General features: G+C 49.0%; 1 protein-coding gene across 2 annotated transcripts in view; it reads right to left on the reverse strand.

The window, feature by feature from the left end:
* Positions 1-1,981: 1,981 nt before the first annotated feature.
* Positions 1,982-23,173, reverse strand: part of MYH13 (myosin heavy chain 13) — a 51,389-nt gene continuing 30,197 nt past the window's right edge. For both annotated transcript variants that reach the window (XM_038536881.1, XM_038536882.1), the window contains 19 exons: positions 22,758-23,000; positions 20,988-21,164; positions 19,583-19,728; positions 19,388-19,478; positions 17,991-18,380; positions 15,751-15,877; positions 15,551-15,669; positions 13,296-13,492; positions 12,742-12,925; positions 12,030-12,195; positions 11,061-11,185; positions 9,746-10,054; positions 9,452-9,655; positions 7,051-7,176; positions 6,589-6,759; positions 4,256-4,360; positions 4,062-4,157; positions 2,413-2,547; positions 1,982-2,087 (listed from right to left, as the gene is read on the reverse strand). In XM_038536881.1, the coding sequence (XP_038392809.1) occupies positions 2,073-2,087; positions 2,413-2,547; positions 4,062-4,157; positions 4,256-4,360; positions 6,589-6,759; positions 7,051-7,176; positions 9,452-9,655; positions 9,746-10,054; positions 11,061-11,185; positions 12,030-12,195; positions 12,742-12,925; positions 13,296-13,492; positions 15,551-15,669; positions 15,751-15,877; positions 17,991-18,380; positions 19,388-19,478; positions 19,583-19,728; positions 20,988-21,164; positions 22,758-23,000 (3,126 nt within the window). In that variant the 3' untranslated portion in view covers positions 1,982-2,072. The remainder of the gene's footprint in view (positions 2,088-2,412; positions 2,548-4,061; positions 4,158-4,255; positions 4,361-6,588; positions 6,760-7,050; positions 7,177-9,451; positions 9,656-9,745; positions 10,055-11,060; positions 11,186-12,029; positions 12,196-12,741; positions 12,926-13,295; positions 13,493-15,550; positions 15,670-15,750; positions 15,878-17,990; positions 18,381-19,387; positions 19,479-19,582; positions 19,729-20,987; positions 21,165-22,757; positions 23,001-23,173) is intronic.

Genomic DNA, 23,173 nt, shown 5'->3' on the forward strand with positions numbered 1-23,173 from the left:
ATAATTGTGAACTCACTTGCCCCAGATCACAAAGCTAGTGGGGGGGGGGGGGCAGGTCTGGGACCCAGGCAGGTCGGCACCAAGAGCTCTTACCACTACATCATACCCAGTACCCATCATTGTGAGACCGTGTGCTCTACAGAGAGTCTGAAGAGTTGCAATATTTTTTTCTCAACACTGGACAAGCCACAGCCTGTCTGCAACATGTTTAAAAATTAGGGTGTTGATATAGGCCTTATCTCCTGATGGGTTTGTTGTGTGGCTTGAATGGAAAGGAGAAAAAGGAGCATGTGAACATTCAACACATATACAATTGCTCTGTGTTTTTGAAACGTTATTACTCTTATTGGGAGGGCTGGACTGGGGCTAATATTTGAGGACCTTGAGAATCATCTCGGTTTCTTTGACTATAAAATTGAGGAAATTGAAGAGATCTTTTTAAATAGACTTGTCCAGTCCTAAAGTTTAGCACTGATGATGATGGTGGTGATAATGATGGTGATAATGGTAGTGATGGTGATAATGATGATGGTGATGGTGGTAATGGTGATAGTGATGATGATGGTGGTGATGATGGTGGTGGTGATGATGATGATAATGTCAGACATATGATGTCACCTGACCTCAGGATTATTTCTTGCCACCATCACTGCTGCCAGCTGCTTCTGCTTCCAACTCAACTATGTTGAAAGCATGTGGGGTGGGCTGGTGAGATGGAAAGGAGGATTGGATCCAGAAAGCTAGAGAGAAGGGCTGATCCAAGATGTTAAAGGATAGTGTACTTGTCTTGGTGCCTGGTACAGAGTAAGCCAGTTTTGGTTTTATTGAAATGTAATTCACATACCATATATTTCAGTGGCTTTCACTATATTCACAGCTACACATCTATCCCCATAATCAATTTTAGAACATTTCATCACTCCGAAAAGAAACCCTAGAGCCCTTGTCACCACCCCAGCCCCAGCCCCATCCCAGCGAAGCTATGACTTTTATTATCTCCACCTTACAGAATAAGGAAAATGGGGCTCAGAGAGAACACTGACATGCTCAAGGCCACACAGTTGGCATGTGACAGCATTGGGATTCCATCCAGATTTGCCAGAACCCGAGCCCATGCCCCTGGCAGTACGACCATTGTGGCAAGTCAGGTTCAGAGAATGTGTGGCCAACCCAAGGCCAACCCAAGGTGGTGCCTTTACAGCTGTGAAGTGATGAGGCTCAAATTAATTCTTGGTTCCTAATCCTGTCCTTATATTCTTCTATTGCTTTAACCCTTTGGTGTAAGCAAATCTACCCAATCTGATTAGGATCCAGGAGTGAGCCCCTAAACCAGCAGGATCTACTCTGGGCCAGCCTCAGCCTGGAAGCGAATGGCTCTCCAGGCCCACCTGCCCCCTTCACAGTTTGGCTCTGGGCACCGTGGGAAAGATCTGTACAGGTAGAGTGAACACAGTCGGAAGAAGACACACAAGCCCCTACCCAGTGTTTCCCAGGAGCGAATGAGTTGGGGGTACACCTGCTCTCTGCTCAAATGTCACGGGGAGCAGTGGTTGTACAACACGGCCCCTAAGAAGGACAGGATGGAAAAGTAGAGTTTCTTAGCAGAAAGCACCTGCCTGTGAGTCTGGGACCTGGGCATCTGGTCTCCACCCTGCCTTGGGTAACCAGAGGGGCCTTAATCTCTTTGGAGTCAGTTTCCCCACCTGACAGTTTAGAGAGACACTGGGGAAGTGAGTCTGAAACCACTCTGTGTTGCGAGGAGGAAAATGCTCTCTAGTTATGCGGGAGGGGTTCTGCTCTCTCTAGTGCGAAGGAAGCTGGTGATTCGCTTAGCAGAGGGTTGGCTCTCCACCTTTTCTGCTCGGGGCCAGGAGGCCACTTTCTCATCCCTTCTTTCTTTATATGTACAGCAGATGAGGCAAGGCCCTCAAACCACCCCGAGCAAGCGGGACGGACGGTGATCACGAACACGCAGAGCTGGACAGACACAGCGTTAGGAGACTTTATTTCTCACGACACCATCCCTCCCCTCTCCCCCCACGTGTCGCATGGCAACGGGCATCTGGAAGGCCTCATTCTTCCATCTTCTGTGGGAGAAAAACAATCAGGAAATGAGTCAAACCAAAGGCAAGGCTGAGCTTTGCCTTCACGTACGTGGAGCAGCTGGAGAGTCTGGAAGTTCCAGAAAAATATTAAGGAATGGCACTGTTTGCCCTTGCACGTTGTAGACACAAAGCTGTGCAGGCCCTGGAGAGGGAAGGGACCCCCAAAAGCAGAGGCTTTCTGGGCAGGGCCAGGGGTGATAGGGGGTCTGGGTTCCCTGAGCCCTGCTGCTCGTTGCCCCACAAGCTCTCCCTGGATGCCCCCTTGGTCCTGGTCTCAGGAATCTGGGGAAGGGGTCTGCTCTCTCACCTGGGCCCCCACATCTCGGCTCTTGGCTCGCAGCTTGTTGACCTGGGACTCGGCGATGTCCGCTCTCTCCTCCGCCTCCTCCAGCTCGTGCTGGACTCTCCGGCACTTGGACATCTGCGTGTTGGCCTGCTCCTCCTGACCAGGAGATGGAGGGGTGGAGGCTGAGGAAGGCCTTCACTCTGCCTCTGGGGCTCCTGGGCCTCAGATTCCCTGTCCTCTCCTGGGGTGAGGACAACGCTCCCCGCCCCTGCCAATGTACGCTGTCTGGTCACCTCGAGGGTACAGCCGCCACTCCTAGGATCCCTGCCTGGCCCCCCACATCCCTGCTCTGTGCCGACTCTCCTGCTGGGGCTCCCCAAGTTCCGAGTCCTCTCAAGGCACCTGGAGGGGTCAGAGGCCAATACCCTGACCTTCTCCCAGTTACTGTCTGCCTGTGGCCAGGCCACTGTGCATGTCTTTTGAGGGTGATCTGAGGGTTCTTTTTTTTTTTTTTTTTTTTTAAGATTTCATCTATTTATTCATGAGACACACACAGAGAGGCAGAGACACAGACAGAGGGAGAAGCAGGCTCCCTTTGAGGAACCCGATGCGGGACTTGATCCTGAGGACTCCAGGATCCTGCCCTGAGCCGAAGACAGAGGCTCAACTACGGAGCCATCCAGGTGCCCCCAGGCGATCTGAAGGTTCTCAAAGAAGGTGGCCCCCTGGCACCCACCCTCCCAGGCAGTCCTGCTGCGACCATGCTCATCCCATGGGCACACATCCGTCCCCCATTGAACCAGCTCAGATCTGCTTCCCTGTAGTCAGGGTGGAACCACCAGCCCCTGGGCAGGGGGGGCAGAAAGGACCAGCAGAGGAGCCATATGCTCATTTATCAACAGCAGGGTCTCCCAAATTTTGTTCTTCAGAACACCAGTCCTGTGGGCTGCTCTGCATACAGTAAAAAGGTTCCAAGTTCCACTAAAGTGGCGGGGAGGTATGGGAAGGGCTGGGCCATGCTGCATTCTAGAACGGCTTGTCCACTTTGAAGAGTGCATGACATGTCACCTGCCAAATCTGAGAAATCCCTGAAAGCAACCAGTTCAACTTTGTTTAACCTAGAGTTTCCCAAACTGTTTCTTTTCTTTTTTAAAACTTTTTTTAAAAATTTAAATTCAATTTGCCAACTAAACTGTTTCTTTTCTGTAAAAGAGAAAGTTCCCCCCATCCCAAGCCCCTCCCACCCTAGCTTCCTGCTAGTAATATCTCTTAGACCTGTTTGATGAGGGGGCAGGTCAGGAAGGATGAATGGGAGGGTGGTGGTGAGGAAGGGTGAGAAGGAGGAGGCCGTGGGGATGGGGATGGAGGCAAGGTGGGATGCTGTGAACCAGGATGGGGGGGTGTCTAAGGAGTCCTGGTGGGGTGGGCTGGGATGCCCGGGGTGTCAGGTCAGGGCAAGGTGAGGCTGGCAGGGTGGGCTAGGATGCTCTAGAGGGCAGGGGTGCGGGCTAAAGTGAGGGTGCTAGCCACATGAGGTGAGTCAGGAGGTACCAAGGAGGTGCAGGCAGGCTCTGAGTTTGCAGCCTGCACATGAAAACCTGGGCCTCGGGCTCTGTGGACTTTATGGAACAGGATGTACTCCTGCTCAGGAGTAGGGGCCCCCTACTCACAGCCTCTTCCGCCTGCCTCTTGTAAGCCTTCACTTTGGCCTGTAGCTTGTCCACCAGGTCCTGGAGCCTGAGGATGTTCTTGCGGTCCTCCTCAGCCTGCAAACAGAGCACCATGCCAGGGCCCCCGGGACCCGCCGCTGCTTCTGCTGGGGTCGGAGCCACATCTGCTCACTGAGGCTTTGGAGACCCCCTACCTGGTACGTCAATTCCTTGACTTTGCGTTCGTACTTGTGGGCCCCCTTCAGAGCCTCGGCCCCCCTCTTCTGCTCAGCATCCAGCTCACTTTCCAACTCCCGCACCTGGGTTTGGTGGAGAGAGCACGGGGCTGGGGTCAGAGCAGCCAGGCTTCTCCCACGTACTCCCAAGTCGGTCATTTTAGGGGGGACTCAGGATCCTCTCATTATAGTTTGTAAAAATGTCTCCTCCTAAGGCTGGGGGACCACTTTTTAGTTGCAGGGCCACCACTGTTGGTGCAGATGAGAACAGGGAGCCCTCCTAGGTGCACTCAGTGGGGCCACCAGGCTGGGCTCCCAGGAGAGGCCTCTTCCTCTGGGGCCAGCAGCTTGGTGAGGCCTGGGCTTCAGCCCCAACCCATCCCCGCAGGTGAAGCCTGCATGAGCATTTAGGGGGCCCTGATTCCTAGTCAAGTGAAGCCATGGCGGGGGGTGGGTCATGGAGAGAGCCTGGGCCAGCGATGGGCAAGGTGTGTTCAAGCCCTGGGTCGAGCTGGCTGATTCAAAGCACATCAGCAGCTGCCCCTAAGAATGAGTTTCTTTTCTTTTTTTAATATTTTATTTATTTTTTCATGAGAGACACAGAGAGAGGCAGAGACACAGGCAGAGGGAGAAGCAGGTTTCCCTGAGGGAAGCCTGATGTGGGACTTGATCCCAGGACTCCGGGATCATACCCTGAGCCAAAGGCAGATGCTCAATTGCTGAGCCACCCAGGTGTCCCAAAAATGAATTTCTATGTGTTCTCTGTATCTATGGAGGCTCTAATTCCTGCTCCACCACCTCAAATGTGGGGGTCAAATTAGACAAAGCACATGCAAGTGTGTTTTAAATGATAAATCTCTATGCAGGTGTTTCTTTCATAGCTGCATAGGGCTTTCCCTGAAGTCTTGAGGGGACAGGATGGCCACTGAGAGCACAGGTCACTAACTCTGGCCCCGGACTCCCATGGTCCAGACAGAGCCAAGAAGTGAGGGTGGCAGCCTAGCCCCTGGGAGGAATCCCAGTGGCCATAGACGCAGGCAGCTCTGGGCCTGGGGACTCACCAGATCGACCTTGACATCTACCAGTGGAACACGGTAACTCTGGGCACTGTTCCAAAAATATTCCCCCCACTGCAACCCCTGCCACCCCATAAGCCCCGGGAAGCTGTTTACTACTATTAGCTTCTTGCAAACATCTATGTTCCTGGCAATGCCCTTGTGGCCTCTGTGAGTTTTGTGGAACTAAAGATAAAGGGGCAGCTGGGACTGGAAACTGGCTGAGGTGCCTCCCATGGGATGAGGGGGGCTGGCCGAGGGCTCCCTGCCAGCTCAGGAATCAAAGAATCCTGGAGGGTGGTGTGGGCTCTAATCACTCCCTCAGTGGAGGGATCCATGAGGAAGACAGGCTAAGCTCATGTAATAGAGTATGACTGGGAAGAAGGAAAAGTAAGCATCTAAAGAATTTAGGGGGAACGGGGGTGCCTGGGTGGCTGAGTGGCTGAGCATCTGCCTTCGGCTCAGGACATGATCCTGGGGTCCTGGGATTGAGTCCCACTGGGAGCCTGCTTCTCCCTTTGCTTGTGTCTCTGCCTCTCTCTGTGTGTTGCTCGTGAAGAAATGAATAAAATCTTAAAAAAAAAGGAAAAACAAATACAGAAACAAATACAAATACAAATAGGCTCCCAGATAAAGAAAAAGCAGGACTGCTTTGAGCAGGGGGTAGAATTTTCCTGGGGCAGTGGGCTGCAGAGCACCGGCCACCTGCCACTTAGGACAGAGCAAGTGAGAAGCAAACCAGCATTTCAGACTGACTTCATTCAGAGACTGAGAAATCTGGGACAACTGGGAGCCGGGGGTGGGAGGTGAAGAGAGACTCTAGACTCTACAGAGGATGGGCTGTTGTTCACCCAAGTGGAGGCTGGAGAAAATGTAGCTTACACCAAATATGTGATTTTGTGCATGTAAAGTACATTTCCCCTCACTTATGTGGAGCTGAATTCCTATAAACACAGGATGTGAACATTTGCAAGTGTCTTCACACTGCAGCTCCCGAGACTTAAGTGTTGCAAAGCGTGTGTGTGTGTGTGTGTGTGTGTGTGTGTTGTGGGGGATGGAGGAACCAGTGAAGGAGAACAGGAGAACTAGGTGGGAAAATCGGCTCACAGAGAGATCTGCAAGTAGTCCTCAGACCAAACTCACATCCGCTCCACCAATGCCCACTTTCCTGCAACCTAATTTCTGGACTGTGGCCCCGTCCGAGATGGTTGAATCAGACAGGACTTTGAGGGTCAGAATCCTCTCAAGTCACCCCACCCTGGCCTCCAGTTTCTGGATCTGCTTCTTCCCGCCCTTCAGGGCCAGCTGCTCAGCCTCGTCCAGACGATGCTGCAGGTCCTTCACCGTCTGCTCCAGGTTCTTCTTCATCCGCTCCAGGTGGGCACTGGTGTCCTGCTCCTTCTTCAGCTCCTCGGCCATCATGGCCGCCTGATGAAGTTCATAGGAAGTATTAGTAGGTCACCTGGCATCCCCACCAGGAGGATACAGAGGATGCTGTCAAGGTCAATACTATGCATGCTGATCCTGCCTACTTCATCCTGCTATCACTTGGTGATGCATCTCCTCCCCACTTGGTCTCTGCTGAGGCTTCATCTAACTCTAGGAAGCCAACACGATTCTAGAGGTCACCAGGCAAAAGAACCTACTTGCCTGGTCCCCACCCAGAAACCCCTTTCCTATCTCCAAACACCTGCTCCTAAAAGAAGCAATGGAGCTCACATCCGTGATCGCCTTCTTGGCTTTCTCCTCCGCGTTTCTGGACTCCTGGAGGGAGTTCTCCACCTCTGCCTGGCACTGAGCTATGTCCACTTCCAACTTTTTCTTGGTATTTATCAGGCTTGTGTTCTACAGGAAAAATCAGATCCCAGAGGTGTAGGTTATCTTTGGATGCTTGAGACAAATTGAGCAGGAGACAGTTGCATGGGGAAGGAAATTAATCGCCATCTCATTTCTTATTTTTCATCTCAGGGATTTGCTAGGTGCTGTTTCATTCTTGACCAAACAGAAGGTCCTGAAACAGACCCAGGAACTAACTGTACATAAAATAAGTGAGTAACTGATAAAGGTAGACTTTCACATATTCGAGGAAGAAGAGAGAATTCAGTAAAAGATATCAGAGCAAGGAAAGGGTGGGTAGGCATAAGTATATAAAATGAGAAATAGTTCTAATGATCAAAACACACTATACATAGAATTGTAAGGGTCATGACAAGTGGAAAACACTCGCAATGTAGGTTGCTGGAGAAACATTCTCTTCCTTAACATATAAAAAGGACAAAATCGTGCAAGTAAGAAAACAAGACACAAAGTACAGATAGGGGGAATGCACCTGAAGAAATAATTACTCATTAGTAATCAAAATTTCATATCTTTTTTTTTTTTTTTAAGTAGGCTCCATGCCCAGTGTGGGGCTTTAACTCATGATCCTGAGATCAAGAGATAGATGCTCTGCCCACTGAGCCAGCCAGACACCTTGTGAAAATCAAAATGAAAAAGGTGAGGTGTTTTCTAACAATATAGCCGGTAAGGATTAAAAGATGTATAATGGGGGGTCTTTGAGGATTTAGAGGCAAGAGGTCTTACATATTCTCCCAATGAGAATAAAAATTGGGGCCACTTCGTGAAGGCAAATTTCTAATAGGCTACAAATGTCTTTATCGTTTGGACCAGGAAATTCTGCTTCCAGCAATCTAATTACTTCTAGGAGTAATAAGGAAATTAATAATAATAATAATAATAATAATAATAATGGGGAAAATGTGAACTTTTAATTATAAGTTAAGTTCATCATAGAAATTTTTCTGATTGTAAACATTTTATTGGGAATAATTTAAAACATCCAGCCATGGAGGACCGATTAAATAAAAGTGCCATACCACCCTACTGTAACGGATCACTTATCTGCCATTAAGATAGTCATAGAGGGGTGCCTGCGTGGCTCAGTGGGTTAAGCGACTGACTCTTGGTTTCGGCTCAGGTCACGATCTCAGGGTCCTGGGATAGAGCCCTGTGTGGAGGGGGGTGGGTGGGGGGGGGGTCTGCACTCAGCAGGGAGTCCTCCTGAAGATTTCTTCCTCTGCCCCTTGCCCCACTGATGCACAAATGTGCTCTCTCGTCCTCAAATAAATATATTTTTAAAAGATTTTATTTATTTATTCATGAGAGACACACAGAGAGGCAGAGACACAGGCAGAGGGAGAAGCAAGCTCCCTGTGGGGAGCCTGATGCGGGACTCGATCCCAGGACTCCAGGGTCACGCCCTGAGCCCCCCAGGTGCCCCTTCCTCAAATAAATCTTTAAAAAAATAGTCCTAGAAGACTATTTAAAGGTGTGGGAATACATTTGTGACAAAGTGTTAAAATTCAAATGAGACGTTGCAAAAAAAAATTAATCACATTTCTACAAAAGTATAATACTTATACACATGGACAAGAGCCTGGAATGAAAGATCTCAAAATGGTAACACGGTAGTTGGTATTTCTCTTCTATTTGTTTGCTTATATTCTATTTTCTAACAAAGATTTTGTTCTTTTAGAAAACTTTTATAAAGGTGGCAGACAGCCTCTCCTCTGCTGTCCCGCTCACTGCTCCCTTGCGGTGTATTCAAGAAACTTCTATGTCCTTAAAAAGCAAACAACAACTGTGCTCTCTTCGGCGGCACATATACTAAAAAACAAACAAACAAAAACTTTCATAAAGGTAATAAAAATAATTATTTTGAAATGCAATTCTAATTTTCCCAGGCTGTGGCTTAGCTGTCAACTTCCCCCGTGACAAGCCCCTCGATGGAATCATTCATCCTTCCTTTCTCTGATTTTCCCACAAGATGCATGCACCTTTTATCTTTAGATTAAATAAAGCTCAGAAATCTGTGCATCTGGAGCATAGTTATTCCAAGAACTAAGCTTTTTTTTTTTTTAGATTTTATTTTTAGGTACTCTCTATACCCGAAGTGGAGCTCCAACTCACAACCCTGGGATCAGGAGTTGCATGCTCTACTGGACTGTGCCAGCCAGCCAGCCCTCCAAGAGCGAAGCTTAATGCACCTTGGTCTTGACCGCTAGTCTGGGAGCAAGGGTGGGTCCTACCTGGGCCCAGGGTGGAGGGGGGAGGCGCCCACCTGGGAATGCAGCAGCTGCACGCGGTCGCTGGCGTCCAGCAGCTCCTGCTCCGACAGCCTGCGGGTCCGCTCTGTCTGCTCCAGGGCCGCCTTCATCTCCTCCAGCTCTTCCAGCAGGAGCCCATTCCTGCGCTCCACGATGGCCAGCTGTTCCTTGAGGTCCTCATTGCTCCGCAGGGCGTCGTCCAAGTGCAGCTGGGAGTCCTTCCGGGAAAGCCAGGTGTGAGGCCGGAGCCCAGGACAGGTGCAACGCCCGCCAGGCCCACCTGAGCCCACGCACACGCACGTGCTCACCTTGAGCTGGCCCTGCACTGTGCGCAGGTGCTTCTGGGTCTCTGCCACCTGGCGGCTGGAATGGCCCAGCTGGATCTCCAGCTCGTTGAGGTCCCCCTCCATCTTCTTCTTCAGCCTCAGGGCATCATTGCGGCTGCGGATCTCGGCGTCCAGCATGCTCTGCATGGCCTCTGCTGCCCGCTGGCTGTTTCTTTTCAGCTGCTCGATTTCTTCATCCTTCTCGGTAACCCTGCGGTCAAGCTCGGATTTCACCTGGCTCAATTCCAGTTGGACGCGCAAGATCTTGCTTTCTTCATGTTCCAAGGAGCCCTGATAAAAGCAGAGGAGTGATGGGGGGGCGTGCAGGGGGGAGTCATGAGCAGTCCTCTTCTTTTATTCTTAAAAGATTTTATTTCTTTATCTGAGAGAGGGCGAGCAAGATCTAGAGCAGAAGGAGGAGCAGCGGGAGAGGAGGAGCAGACTCCCCTCTGAGCAGGGAACAGGATGTGGGGCTTGATCCCAGGACCCTGAGATCACGACCTGAGCTGAAGGCAGATGCTCAACCGACTGAGCCACCCGGGCGCCCCAGCAGCCATCTATCTGAACAGGTATTTTCCTTCCCGATAATGATAAAATCAGTATCACTCTACCCATTGTATAGATGAGTAGAGGTGAAACAATGTGCCCTCAAATATCCCAACAAGTAACGAAACTGGAACCAAAACTTTGCATTTGTTATTAACAATTTTATGTCTGGAGAGGGACAGAGCACCTTTTTGAATTAGTAAAACCTTTCTTGGGTGTGTGTGTTTTAACGGCAGCCGTAACTCAGGAGACCACCGATCCTCTGGAGGGGCAGGTTAATTGCTCTCCGGTCAGGTCACCCTGCATTATGCAAATTTCCCCCAGAAATAGCTCCACCCTCCACCCTGCACTGGCCACACTGGTTGGGGCCTGAGGACACTGGGCCTATTTTGACTTGATGGAATTCCCAAAGCCCATCTGGCGTGTGACTGGTATAAAGCAGAGGAATTCCGAGCCAGCTCTCAGGATGTTTCGTGACTGAGCTCTTGCTTCCTTAGAGGAAGCCAGCAAGGACATAATGAACACATTTATTTATTTATCTTCAAAGAGGGGGAAGTGATAAACTAGGGGACACCCAGGAAATGAAGCACAGCACAGCTGCACAGCTGGTCCCCCAGGGACCACTGGATGTTCCTCCCCATGGAACTTCCGCACCTCCCGGCAGGCAGCAACCCCAAAGGCCCGGTGGGCTCCCCCCTCCTTTGGTGTCCTGCCCTCCTGAGCTTCTGCGGGTCACGTCCCGAACACTTGCCTCCACCTCTTCTAGGGCGACCTGGAGGTCTGACTTTTCCTGCTCCACCTGTTTCTTGCTCTTTTCCACTTCCTGAAGATGCTTGCCGGTTTCTGCAATCTGCTCGGTTAAGTCGGAAATCTCTTCTGCAAAGGACATGATCGATTTAGCTTGCTTTTTTTTTTTTTTAAGGATTTTATTTATTTATTTGACGGGGGGGGGGAGGGAGAGAGAGAGAGAAAGTAGGCAGAGCAGCAGGCAGAGGCAGAGGCAGAGGGAGAAGCAGACTCCTCGCTGAGCAGAGAGCCCGAAGCGGGACTCCATCCCAGGACCCTGGGATCATGACCTGTGTCGTAATCGACTGAGCCACCCAGACCTCCTGATTTAGCTTGTTTTATCAGGCTCCAGTTGACAGCAGAGGCATTTTGCCTGGCAATTTGGGATTGGGGATTCATTCACGTTTATATGGGAGACAATACAGTGGAGCCCTTGAGGTGAGATATCAGCACGACACAGGTGTGTTGTCTCACCTGAACTATGCAGACACAGGAGCGGCAAGAACACTGCTGTGTGTGACCCTAAAACTTCGCAAAGTATATAAAAAACGGTCACCATGAGGACCAGAGAAGAAAATTCTGGAGACACAGCACAGAATATAGAGTCCTAGTCTTTCGGAACCAGAGGGGAGCCTTAGGGGGCATCGGGTCTGGTCTGATTTTGCGGATCAGGAGTCCGAGGTCCTAAGGGATTTGGTGACATGCCCAAGGACACAGAGCCATGTATGGACAGATCCGTGAAAGATCTCGTTCTCCAAGAAGAGGTGAGCTTAGCAACTCACTCAAGACTAAGACTTCGCCACGACTGTGTCTGTGACATGAGCAGGGTTGAGCTCTGGGATCAGCAGAGCAGACAGGAGGGTCCTGTGGGGCAGTGGGAGGAAGGAAGCCAGAGCGGGACTGGTGCACACCTGGGGTGGCGTGGATAGCTCACCTTGCAGATTTTTATTCTCCCGCCTCAGTGTCTCCAACTGATCGACCACCTCTTCGTAGGCGTTCTGCATCTTGAAGATTTCGGTGCTAAGCGACCTGGATCCTTTCTGAGCAGCTTCCAGCTCAGCCTGGCTCCCATCCAGCTTTTGCTTCCACTCTGCAAGGACCTTGGAGATGACAAAGGGACACATGAACAGCAGGAAGGACCAAGGCACCTGGGAGAGGCCACAAAAACAAGGGCTGTCTGGATGCAACGCCAAGGTTTTAACCTTCTGTCCTATGGACTCAAAGACAGGGTGGTTCTAGAGCACGGGCTTCAGACTCTTATGCTCCTACAGGCTATCTGCTTTATTTTTTTAAAGATTTCTCTTTTATTTATTTGAGAGAGAGCACAAGAAGGGGGAAGGGTAGAGGGAGAGGCCAGCGGGGAGCCTGATGCAGGGCTTGATCCCAGGACCCCAGGATCATGACCTGAGCCGAAGGCAGATGCTTCACCAACTGAGCCCTCCAGGCGCCTCCATCTGCTGTATTCTTTAAGATATTTGGATCTTGAAGTAATCCGAATTAGCTTCAACTGAAAATTCACTTTGTTGGAAGTGTCAGCAAAGCAAACACGTAATACACAAACCACCCCCCACACTATGACTTGATGCTCGGGGGACCTCCCAGATGCACATCCAAGTGTGAGAGGCCAAGGCTCTCTGGGGACAGACCTTATCAAGGTCCCTCTGCTTCCTGTCCAGGATGGCACGGGCTGTGCTGGTGCGTTCCAAGTCCAGCATCAGGTCATCCACTTCCCCCTGAAGCCTCTGCTTGGTTTTCTCCAAGGAGGCACACTTGGAGCTCACAGCCTCTGTGTTCTCCTCTGCTTCCTGGAGTCTCTGGGCCAGTTTTTTCCTAGGAGAACCAGATTTTTTTTTTAACTTGACAAAGGTGCACTATTTCAGAACTACCTGTCGGATCTGACAAGGATGGGCAGTCCATTTGGGGCTGGAATGGTAAGAGCCAGACCTAGAATTGGATGAGTGGGCAGGGTCTAAGCATCACCTGGAGAATCCCAAAGTGCTTGGTGGCAAAGCTGGTCACCAAGAAGCCTCCAAGGGAACAAGGACAGTCCTAGGGGAAGGATAGGGATGCCCTACCTGGATGCTTAACAAAAACTCAAGGGCATGGGAAGGACGAGAGGGTCTCTCAAGGCAGAAGAATTCTCTGTCCCTTCACTCGTGTTTTGGGGTCTCCTCTGCTGCTGTGGCCGGGGAGCCCGTACTTGGCCTCCTCCAACTCCTCGGTGCGCTGGATGGCGTCCGTCTCATATTTGGTCCTCCACTGGGCCACCTCGCTGTTGGCCTTGGACAGCGCCCTCTGCAGCTCGGCCTTGCCCTCCTGCTCCTCCTCATACTGTTCCCGCAGCAGGTCACAGTCATGGCGGGAGGACTGCAGGGCGTGGGCCAGGGCGTTCTTGGCCTGTGGGAGGATGGTGGTAGCAGATTGCAAAGACATTTGGCCATTATCAAGCCAAAGTATCTTCATTTAAACTGGCATCTCTGAACTAGGGGTGGGGGAAGGGGAGGTGGGTGGGGGGTGGGGGTGACTAGGTGACGGGCACTGAGCGGGGCACTTGATGGGATGAGCACTGGGTGTTATTCTATATGTTGGCAAATTGAACACCAATAAAAAATAAATTTACAAAAAAATAAAAAATAAAAAATAAAATAAAATAAAATAAAATAAAATAAAATAAAATAAAATAAAATAAAATAAACCGGCATCTCCCAACGTGAACTATTCCCGACCTGCCTTCACAAACTTAGCCGTACCTGCGTATGTCTTGTGTTATCTAATTTTTTTTCAAGTTGACTCCCTTATTGTATTTAAATATTCAGATTTTGCCAGTAAACTATTAAACTACATTAAATAAACAAGCACTAACATTTGCCACAAGCAGATGGGAGCCATAAGAATAAAGGCAACAGGAATAAAGCAGTGTTCTCGATCCCCTTCTAACTAGGTCCTGGCCACTGCGGCTCTGTGCCTGAAGCCCACTCTCTGTACGCCTTGATAAGAAAAATGAGCCCTTGCTAGAGAGACGGTATCCAAATTGAGCTCTTTTCTTTATGCAATCAGAAGAATTAAAACAGAATTAGAAAGGGGATAATTTTCTTGCTACTGATGCAATGCTATAGAAAGATGTCGCCGTGAAAAACCCAAAAGCATTGTTTGGTGTCAGCAGGGGCTGTGTCTCCACACCAGGGAACTCTGATGTGAGCTGTTCTGTCTCCATGGCTGTCCTACCTCTTCCCAGGCAGGGAGGACATGCCCAGGGGCCTCCCTCGCGTACTCCTACTTGGTCAGGAGGATAATTTAGCTCTCCTCTTGATGATCACAAAACACTTTTTTTTTTTTTTAAGATTTTAAGTAATCTCTACATTCAACGTGGGACTTGAATGCACAACCCTGAGATCGAGTTGTGTGCTCTACAGACTGAGCCAGCCAAGTGCCCCACACAACACTTGATGCCACCATCAAAGAAAGAGTTTTGTTCACCCAGCATAGTCATGTGCACATTTCCATCTTTTTGGAAACACAGATAGACAGCAAAACTTTGCCCAAGGAAGAGAATTCAGTTGCTACTGTATCCTGGCCAGAAGACAGCCTCGTTCCTGTAATGGATTTTCTCACTGCTTGTTCAGACTCTGGGTCTTGCCACAACCCCGCCCCAGTTCCCTGAAGACCCTTACCATATAGTGGAAAGATGGGAGACTAATAAAATGCTTGGTTTTGTCTTTAGAAGAAGTGGAGCCTGGGAAAATTCTAGAAGATTGCCTTGTAAGTCCCACCCGGTGCATGGCAATCTCAAAATCACAGAACGTAATTTTGTAGACTCCTGGATTCTTATTCTCATGCTTGAACACACATTGACAGCATTTATTAGGCACCTGATGTGTGTACTGTTCTACTGTGCACTGTACATGTTTACCACTAGGGAAAAATTATTCTTGCCTGGGAGTTTACAGGTCAGTGGGGAGATGGGCTTTATGAACATAAATATCTAGGTATTAAAGTCAAGACGCGATGATGGTGTCATGTTTATGTCCCAAGCATGCCCCTGAAAGCTGTGCAGTCTTTTTGAAGGAGGAGAATTTAAAATCGGGTGCTGTAGCAGGTGACACATGAGTGATGAGGAAGGAAAAGGAGGGCATTTCAGGTGGCCAGGATGAATGGCTGAGCAGAGTGAAAGAATACACAGCAACAGAGATGGTCAAGCTGGGGCGGCGGCAGGGAGGGGATGCCCTGGCTGGAGAGGGGTGTTTATCAGACCACCCTGTGAGGGACAGAGGAGCCCAGAGGACGGAGCACCCTGGCTCTGAGGAAGGAAATCCAATGCCAAAGTCCTGTAGCCTCAAAGAATGGGCTCCCACCTTGCCACATAGCAGAGAGGAGAAGCATCGGACTTCATGCATTGCCTCCAGTTTTTGTGGCTTCTCGTTCTGACTCTGCCATTTCAGAAAGAGGCATTCTTACCTTGGTTTCTTCTTCCAGTTGCCTCTTAAGCTCCTCCAGCTGCTGGGTGAGGGCCTGCTTGCCTTTGGTTAGCTGTGAAATCAGAGACTCCTTCTCTTCCAGTTGGTGGCTCAGCTCCCCTACCAAACAGATGCATGAGTGTTGCTGACTGTCGCTGACTCGTGGCCTGGCTGGGCTAGAGAAGCCCTGCCCATCCTTACCATTTTGGGTCTGCAGTCTTGCCTTCTGCATGTTCAGATCATGGATTAACTGTGTCTGTTGGTCATCCTTGGCTTTGATCTCATTAAATTGGTCTTCTACAGTCCGACACATTCTTTCCACATTACTCTTTTAAAAAAAAAAAAAAAATCAACATTAATGGGAAAAATGGGTTTCTGGTGTTCAGTATTGAGCTGGGAGTTTGATAGTTTAGCCCCTTAGCAGGTAAAACAAAAATAAAAATGGAGAGCACATAAATGTCAGTTTAAAAAATTATAATCAGGGGATCCCTGGGTGGCTCAGCGGTTTAGCGCCTGCGTTTGGCCCAGGGCGCAATCCTGGAGTGGAGTGGGAGTCCCAAGATCGATTCCCACGTCGGGCTCCTGGCATGGAGCTTGCTTCTCCCTCCTCCTGTGTCTCCTCTGCCTCTCTCTCTCTCTCTATGTCTATCATAAATAAATAAATAAATAAATAAATAAATAAATAAATAAATCTTTAAAAAAATTATAATCACTTCAGATTTGCTTTATTTTTATCTGTGATTATTGCTTAGTCACCACGAATAGGTTGGAGCAATAGCTTTAAGTAGATAAGTATTGATTGGTTTGTAAAAAAAAAAAAAAAAACATAAAAACCTTTGAGAAGATGCTACTCAAAGGAACCCCAGAATCCTCTTGTAATATAAGTAATTCTGTTGTCATGTGAATAATATTACCACCTGATTTATTTATTTGAAAGCAGTATATTCAGATGATAGTGTTGAATATTTCATTTGGTTATACGAAAGATTCTTTATGGTGGAGGTGGCATGGAGGGATTCACTCCCCCAGCCTCTAGTTGGCCCGTATTTTTGTGAAGTTTGTAGATTCCCTCCTCCTAACTCACATAACATAAAACAAATATCTTGAGCATCTATTTTTCCTCAGACTGAGAAGTAAAAGATGGTGGTATAAGAGGCAGGAATATTAGATTTGAAGGAAGTTTTCAAGGGGTTTAGGATATCTTTAAGAAAATGACATATGAACATGAAACAACTTTATATGGGATAGCTGAAAAAGAGACAGCAACTCACAAGGAGAAAAATCAAAGGATACAACAATTTAAAAAATATAAAGCAATATAGGTACTTCTTCCACTGGATTCTAAAATTGAGAACAGATAGCATGAACCAGTGGCAGAGAAAGGGAGGTGGCAAGGAGGTGCTGCATGTGGGTGGTGGTGTCATCTGTTCTAACCCAGAAAACCCTGCAACCTGGCCTGGGTGCTACAGGGGAGAGAGACAAAGATAGAGACAGAGAATACATACAGACATAACTCCTTAGAGGGAGGAAAAAGCCAAGAAGAGCAGAAAAATGGGGAAGCAAGCAAGAGAGAAAAAGGAGTTGCAGTCAAACAGTGAGAAAGAAATCAAGAGGAAGCCCCAGGCTGTGGGCGTCCAGATCCTAAAGTAGGACAGCAAGAGGCCCCATGGATCTAAGAGCCCACCATTATTCTCTAAGGAAGCCTTTGCCCTGAAGTCAAACACAGGGGTGGGTTTACCAGGAAGCTGGTGAGGTTTGAACTTAACGACCTTCATGTGCATGGGCCCTAGATCATGCAGGTGGTATAGAAGTTTCCAGGTGGGGAAGGGAAGCTAGATGCAAGCAGAATATATTTGTAGGGAGGCATCACTGACAAATGGCCTAAAGAGGTCTCAGAAGACAGAGATCTGAGTCTCCAGGGTGCCAGTAATTTGTAACTTCTTTTTCTACTCTAAATGAATATTTGCTTTCATGCCTAACTTTGTATTTATAATTTTGCATGTGTTTTCTTAAAGAGACCCTCCCCTCCTGAATTTCACATGCTTCAAGTGGCACAAAACTTGTATCTACCCCTGTTCTCACACATAACTTCATGCTGGTTATGCCTCCCAGAGATCAATACCATGGGCTAAGGAGGTGGCACGTAGAAAGCCGTTTGGTGCAATCCATCCACAGGTTTAGTTCTAGAAAATGACCAATGGATTGGAAGATTCTGAAAACTTTCTGAAACTTTGGAAGGATGATGAGACCTTGAGTCATAGTGGGTCATTGTGTCAAGGTTGAATGACAGGAATGGATTTGGGGGGTTGTGGTCAGGCAGAAGGCAAGAGGGCTTTTCAGTTTTGAATGGGCAGTGAGTTTGGGGGGATCAGATTGCTCCTGCTCCCTGGGGTGGTGTATGTGGCCACCTCAACGTTTGCTAAGAGCAGGGGGTCAGGTACCTTTGACTTGGAGACAGTCTCAATGTTACTGGCAAGGTCATCGATCTCCATCTTCAGCTCGCTCTTCTCCTTCTCCAGCTTCTGCTTGACCCTCTGCAGGTTGTCTATCTGCTCCCCGAGCTCGGCCACGCTGTCCGCGTGCTTCTTCCGAAGAGCAGCCGTGGTGGCTTCGTGCTGCAGGGTGGCCTCCTCTAGGTCCCTGCGAAGTTTCTGGAACTCAGCCTCCCGCTTCTTGTTCATCTCCACCTGGGCAGACGTGACCCCACTGGCTTCTTCCAGGCGCTCGCTAATCTCCTCCAGTTCCCTGGAAAGGTCAGAGCGCTGCTTCTCTGCTTTGGCCCTGGAGGCGCGCTCTGCCTCGATTTCCTCCTCCAGCTCCTCGATGCGGGCCTGAAAGGGTCACTGCATCAGGAATGTTGGGAAGAGGGAGCAGCCCACTTTGGGAGGGGCAGGGTGGTGAGGGGCTGGGGGTGGGCATCACAAAGGAAAGACTACATAACATTCACGTAGTGAGGAATAAACTTGGAGACCAGCCCAATGTCTATCAGTAGGGGAACGGCCAAATTCACCATGATGGAGCCACGCTCCAGAACTTCATGAGCAGTTAGACTTGACCCGTGTGTACCACGGCCAGCTCTGCAGGATGCATTGCTACATGAAAGGAGCAAGTTGCAGAACCATAATCTCTGTATTACCATATTTAAACTAAAAAATATAAAGCATATAAAATATAAAATCTACATCTATTTAATGAATATATTTACATGCATAAATATACATGCAAAGATAGATAATATATGCTTGCATATATTTATGTTCTTGTTCCTTTATATTTTAATATATATGTACATATCCATATGTATATGTGTATCATATATATATACACATATATCTCTCTATATATATCTTCCATATATAGTCTCCTTGGGTCTTTTTTTTTTAAGTTTCATTTTTAAGTAATCTCTACACCCCAGTGTGGGGCTTGAACTCAGAACCCTGAGATTGAGAGTTGCATACTCTACCAATGGAGCCTGCCAGGTGTCCCTCTTTGGGTTTTAAATGCGTACATAAACCTGTAGCAAAAGATCCAGAAGAATACGAATCCACCTGAAAGTGGGAATGACTTCTGAGAAGGGGGATTATGGGTGGTGATCAAAGTGTCCTTATCAATATCCTTATTTAGCCTTATTGGTAACACTGTGATATTCTCAAGGAAATCTATGTGTGTGCTACTGACAAAATCAAAGTGTTAATTTCAGAAAAAATAAAAAGGACAGGACATCCTCTCCAGCTCCAAGGGCACAGGGAAAATAGGCAACAAAAGGAACAAAGGCAAAAGGGCAGGAGGGGCCCCTCCAGAGGGTTTTCAGGGTTCCAGAAGGTTTTGGCACTTCTACCTGCAGTTCTTTGATCTTCTTTTGTAATTGTAAACTGTGCACTTGTTCATCGTCAATTTTGGTTTGCAATTGACTGATTTCAAACTCCTTCCTGAAAATAGATGCATATGTTTAAAATAACATAAAATCCCAGCCATTTAAAGGGATAAGTTGGCACTTGGGCTCAGACACAGAAGTCAAACACGAAATCTTTACTTCTTCAATTTCTCCTCCACTTGCTGCTTGTCATTTTCCAGATCCATGATGGATTCCTGGGACAGTTTCAAGTCCCCTTCCAACTTCTTCTTTATTCTCTCCAGATCTGCCCGCAGTTTCTTCTCCTGCTCCAAGGAGCCCTCGAGCTGGGGAGACACAGGCAGAAAGATTGGGGCTGACCCCTCAAGCCAGTGAGGATGCACATGAACTGGCAGCCTACTTTGGGCTCCTGGGAGTGTGCCTGCTGGTCTCTGGCCCCAGGAGGGAGCAAGTCTCCCCTGCCTCTCCACTCTTCCCTCCTCCAGCAAAGGCTACCTCAAGGGGCTGGATCTCTCAGAGGCCTTCTGGTGCCTCTTTCCACTGATTCCCACTTGGCCTGTCCTAGGCCACGTTCCCTAGGAACATGGTGCCCATAGATGCATGCTCGTGCCCAGATGGGAGCAAGGGGGAGCTTCCGTGGATGGGCTCTGCTACAGCCAGGCCCATGAGGGTCACTCCTCCTCAACCAACACCATGCATCCGTAGGGAGATTAGGGCAAATTTGTGTGTGTGTGTGTGTGTGTGTGTGTGTGTCCCCATGTGTGTATGTACACATATGTGTGTGAGGACCAGGGCTGTAGGGGTGAAGCACGCCTGCTCCGGGGAACATGCAATCTGGACAAGTTCCAGCCACATTGTGAGTAAGCCTGAAAACGTCAGGCCTGGCTCTTGCAACCTAGAACATATACGCAACTGATGAATCCCTGCATTCTACCTCTGAAACTAAACAAACAAAAGAAGAAGAACAAAAGTGAAACACGATGGGGAAAAATGAAAATTGTCATGGCCACAAACAGGACTCATTTTTAATAATGTTAGAACAGGATCAGAGCTTTTGGAACCCAAGGACCTGCAAGTGGATGCTAAAAACGATGATGATGATGATGGTGATAGCTCTACGTGCTGAATTAGCTTTCTTTCTTTCTTTCTTTCTTTCTTTCTTTCTTTCTTTCTTTCTTTCTTTCTTTCTTTCTTTCTTTTTTAAGATTTTATTTATTTATTTGGGAGAGATCGAGAGAGCAGGGGCAGGGAGAAGGAGCAGCAGACTCCCCACTGAGCAGGGAGTCCAGCTGGGACTCGATCCCAAGAGCCTGGGATCATGACCTGAGCCGAAGGCTTCACCGACCGAGGCCCCCAGGCGCCCCCGAAGCTGAGCTTTCGGTGGAAACCCTGCAAGGCGGAGCTGGTCGTACCCCCACTTCACTTTAAGTGGCTGGCTCAGCATTCCAGACTCATGTAGAACAGGCCAAGGTCCGGACTCAGCGAGTCTGACTCCGAATCAGAAGTGAGACTCCCCCTTCCTAAGCCTTAACCCCTGCCTCTGCAGAGTAACAGCCGTTAGAACCCAGTAGTAAAATTTCCTTACGTCATCCGTTTGCTGCTCCAGCTTGACATTTATTTTGATTAGACCGTTGACTTTATCTTCTTCCACCTGAAGATCATCCAGTGCTTGCTGATGGGCTTCCTGCAAAGACTTCTTCTCTTTGGTCAGTTTGGAAATGTTTTCCTCGAGCGCTGTCATTTCTTCAGAAAGGTTCTTGACCTGTGAGAATATCCACACAATATGGAGTGCTTAAACAATTCAATCCACAGCTATTGGGTTTTTTGGTGTGTGTCCCCCACCCCACCCCATGCTTTTCTTCTCCTTTTTCTTTCTTTTTTGGCTTCTGCTTCTCTAGCTCCGTGGCAGGTGTTCACTGTGTTGGCTGTGTCATTCGGAAACTGGCAGCCCCTCGGGTCTTAATTTCCTCTCTGGCCTGCCCAGGAGCCTCGGATCCTCCCGTTAGGAACATTCCTCCAGAGAGGTTTTTATGTCTTATAAGGGAGGGTGCTGATAAATGCAAGTAGGATGCTTTTGAAGGGCCACCCATTGATCTCTATGTATCACCATGTACCCATGGGAATGTGTTTTCCAGGTTGGGCTATTGCGGTTCAGACTAAGGCAGGAAGAGTAAGGAAAGATACCAAGTGCCTCTGCAAGAATATCCAGAATGGGAGCCTGGGCCGCCAGGACGCGGGAGAGGGGCACCAAACATGAAGCTTCAAGGCCTAAGTTGAACCGCGACCTACGTATGACACTCTTCCCAGATCGGAGGTTGTTAACCTCCTGACCCATCAGTTGAATCTGGCAGCGGACGTGTATTTTCTAGTTCATACAGTAGTTTACTCTCTCTTTCTTTTTTAAAGATTTTACTTATTTATTCATGAGAGACACAGAGAGGGGCAGAGACACAGGCAGAGGGAGAAGCAGGCTCCCTGGGGGGAGCCTGATTCAGGACTCGATCCCGGGACTCCAGGATCATGACCTGAGCTGGAAGGCAGACGCTCAACCACTGAGCTCCCCAGGCGTCCCAGTTTGCAACTTCTCAATAAGTTATCAATATTGAAAAAAGAAGTGAAATTTCACATAAAACCCGGATGGAAAATTAGAAGCTCTGGGGATGCTGGATTCACATTCCCACCTGGCAGCCGTTGGGTCGGGCGTGCCGCCTTGGACAGGGCAGGTGCTCACCCGTTTGCCGCAGTCTTGACACCTCTCCGTTGTCCCTTACCCAACTCGAGAGTGTCCATCCAACACTAACCCTGGGTCGTCTCACCCCAGGTCAACCCCCTCCCTTACTCTACCTCATTAGTAATCATTATTACTTGAATCAAGTGCTGTGATTTTTCACGAATTTCTGTAAAAGGTGAGGATTCTCAATTTGACCAGGTATTTCCAGATACTCTGCACTTTGCCTATAATGCACGAGGGTCCCTTCCAGTGCCTGGTGTCATCCAGCTGTCTGCCCCCTTGGCCACCTACCTCTTTCCCTCCTTGTCCACCCGCCCCCTGGAGGTGTTTTGGTTTGCTCTTCCTGGGCCAAATGCAAACAAGGATGAGTAAGATGCCACCCTTCTCCAGGCTCTCTTGCTTCATGCAGGAGGGGCTGGGGCTGGAAGTCTGGGGTACACCCAGCCAGGCAGGAGGAGGGTTGACAAGAGCCTTCAGTGTAGACAACAAGGCAGAGGACAGAACTTGGTGGGACCTCACCACCTGTCCGCTTGCTCCCACCTCTGACTCCGGGCAATGTCTGCTCCCCACTGGGAGGCAGTGAGGACCATTCCAGAAGCTGTGAGGACTCCTGGCACTGCCCACCTTGTTCTCAGTGGCGTGCTTCTCCTTTTCCACTTTTGTCAGCGTCAACTCCAGATCATCGATGTCCCTTTTGAGAGACGAGCATTTATCTTCCAGGCTCCTCTTCTTCGCCACTAGGTCAGAATTCACCTCTTCTTCCTCTTCCAGCCTCTCGTTCAGCTCCTTGACTTTGGCTTCCAGTTGGATCTTGCTTTTGATGAGGCCCTCGCAGCGCTCCTCCGCATCGATCAGGTTTTCCGTTTCCTGCAAGAACCAGATCGTCGTGTTCCGGTCAGACTACAGCAAACCCTGCGAGGGGAAGTGCTCTGCCCTCCAAGAGCCCACTACCTGGACCTACGGCAAGGAATGGGTCACAGGCACGCACACGCTCTCACGTGCACATATGCACACTCAGGTGTGCGCACACATTCACATAT

Source organism: Canis lupus, chromosome 5 (genome assembly GCF_011100685.1).
Source record: "Canis lupus familiaris isolate Mischka breed German Shepherd chromosome 5, alternate assembly UU_Cfam_GSD_1.0, whole genome shotgun sequence".
NCBI lineage: Eukaryota > Metazoa > Chordata > Mammalia > Carnivora > Canidae > Canis > Canis lupus.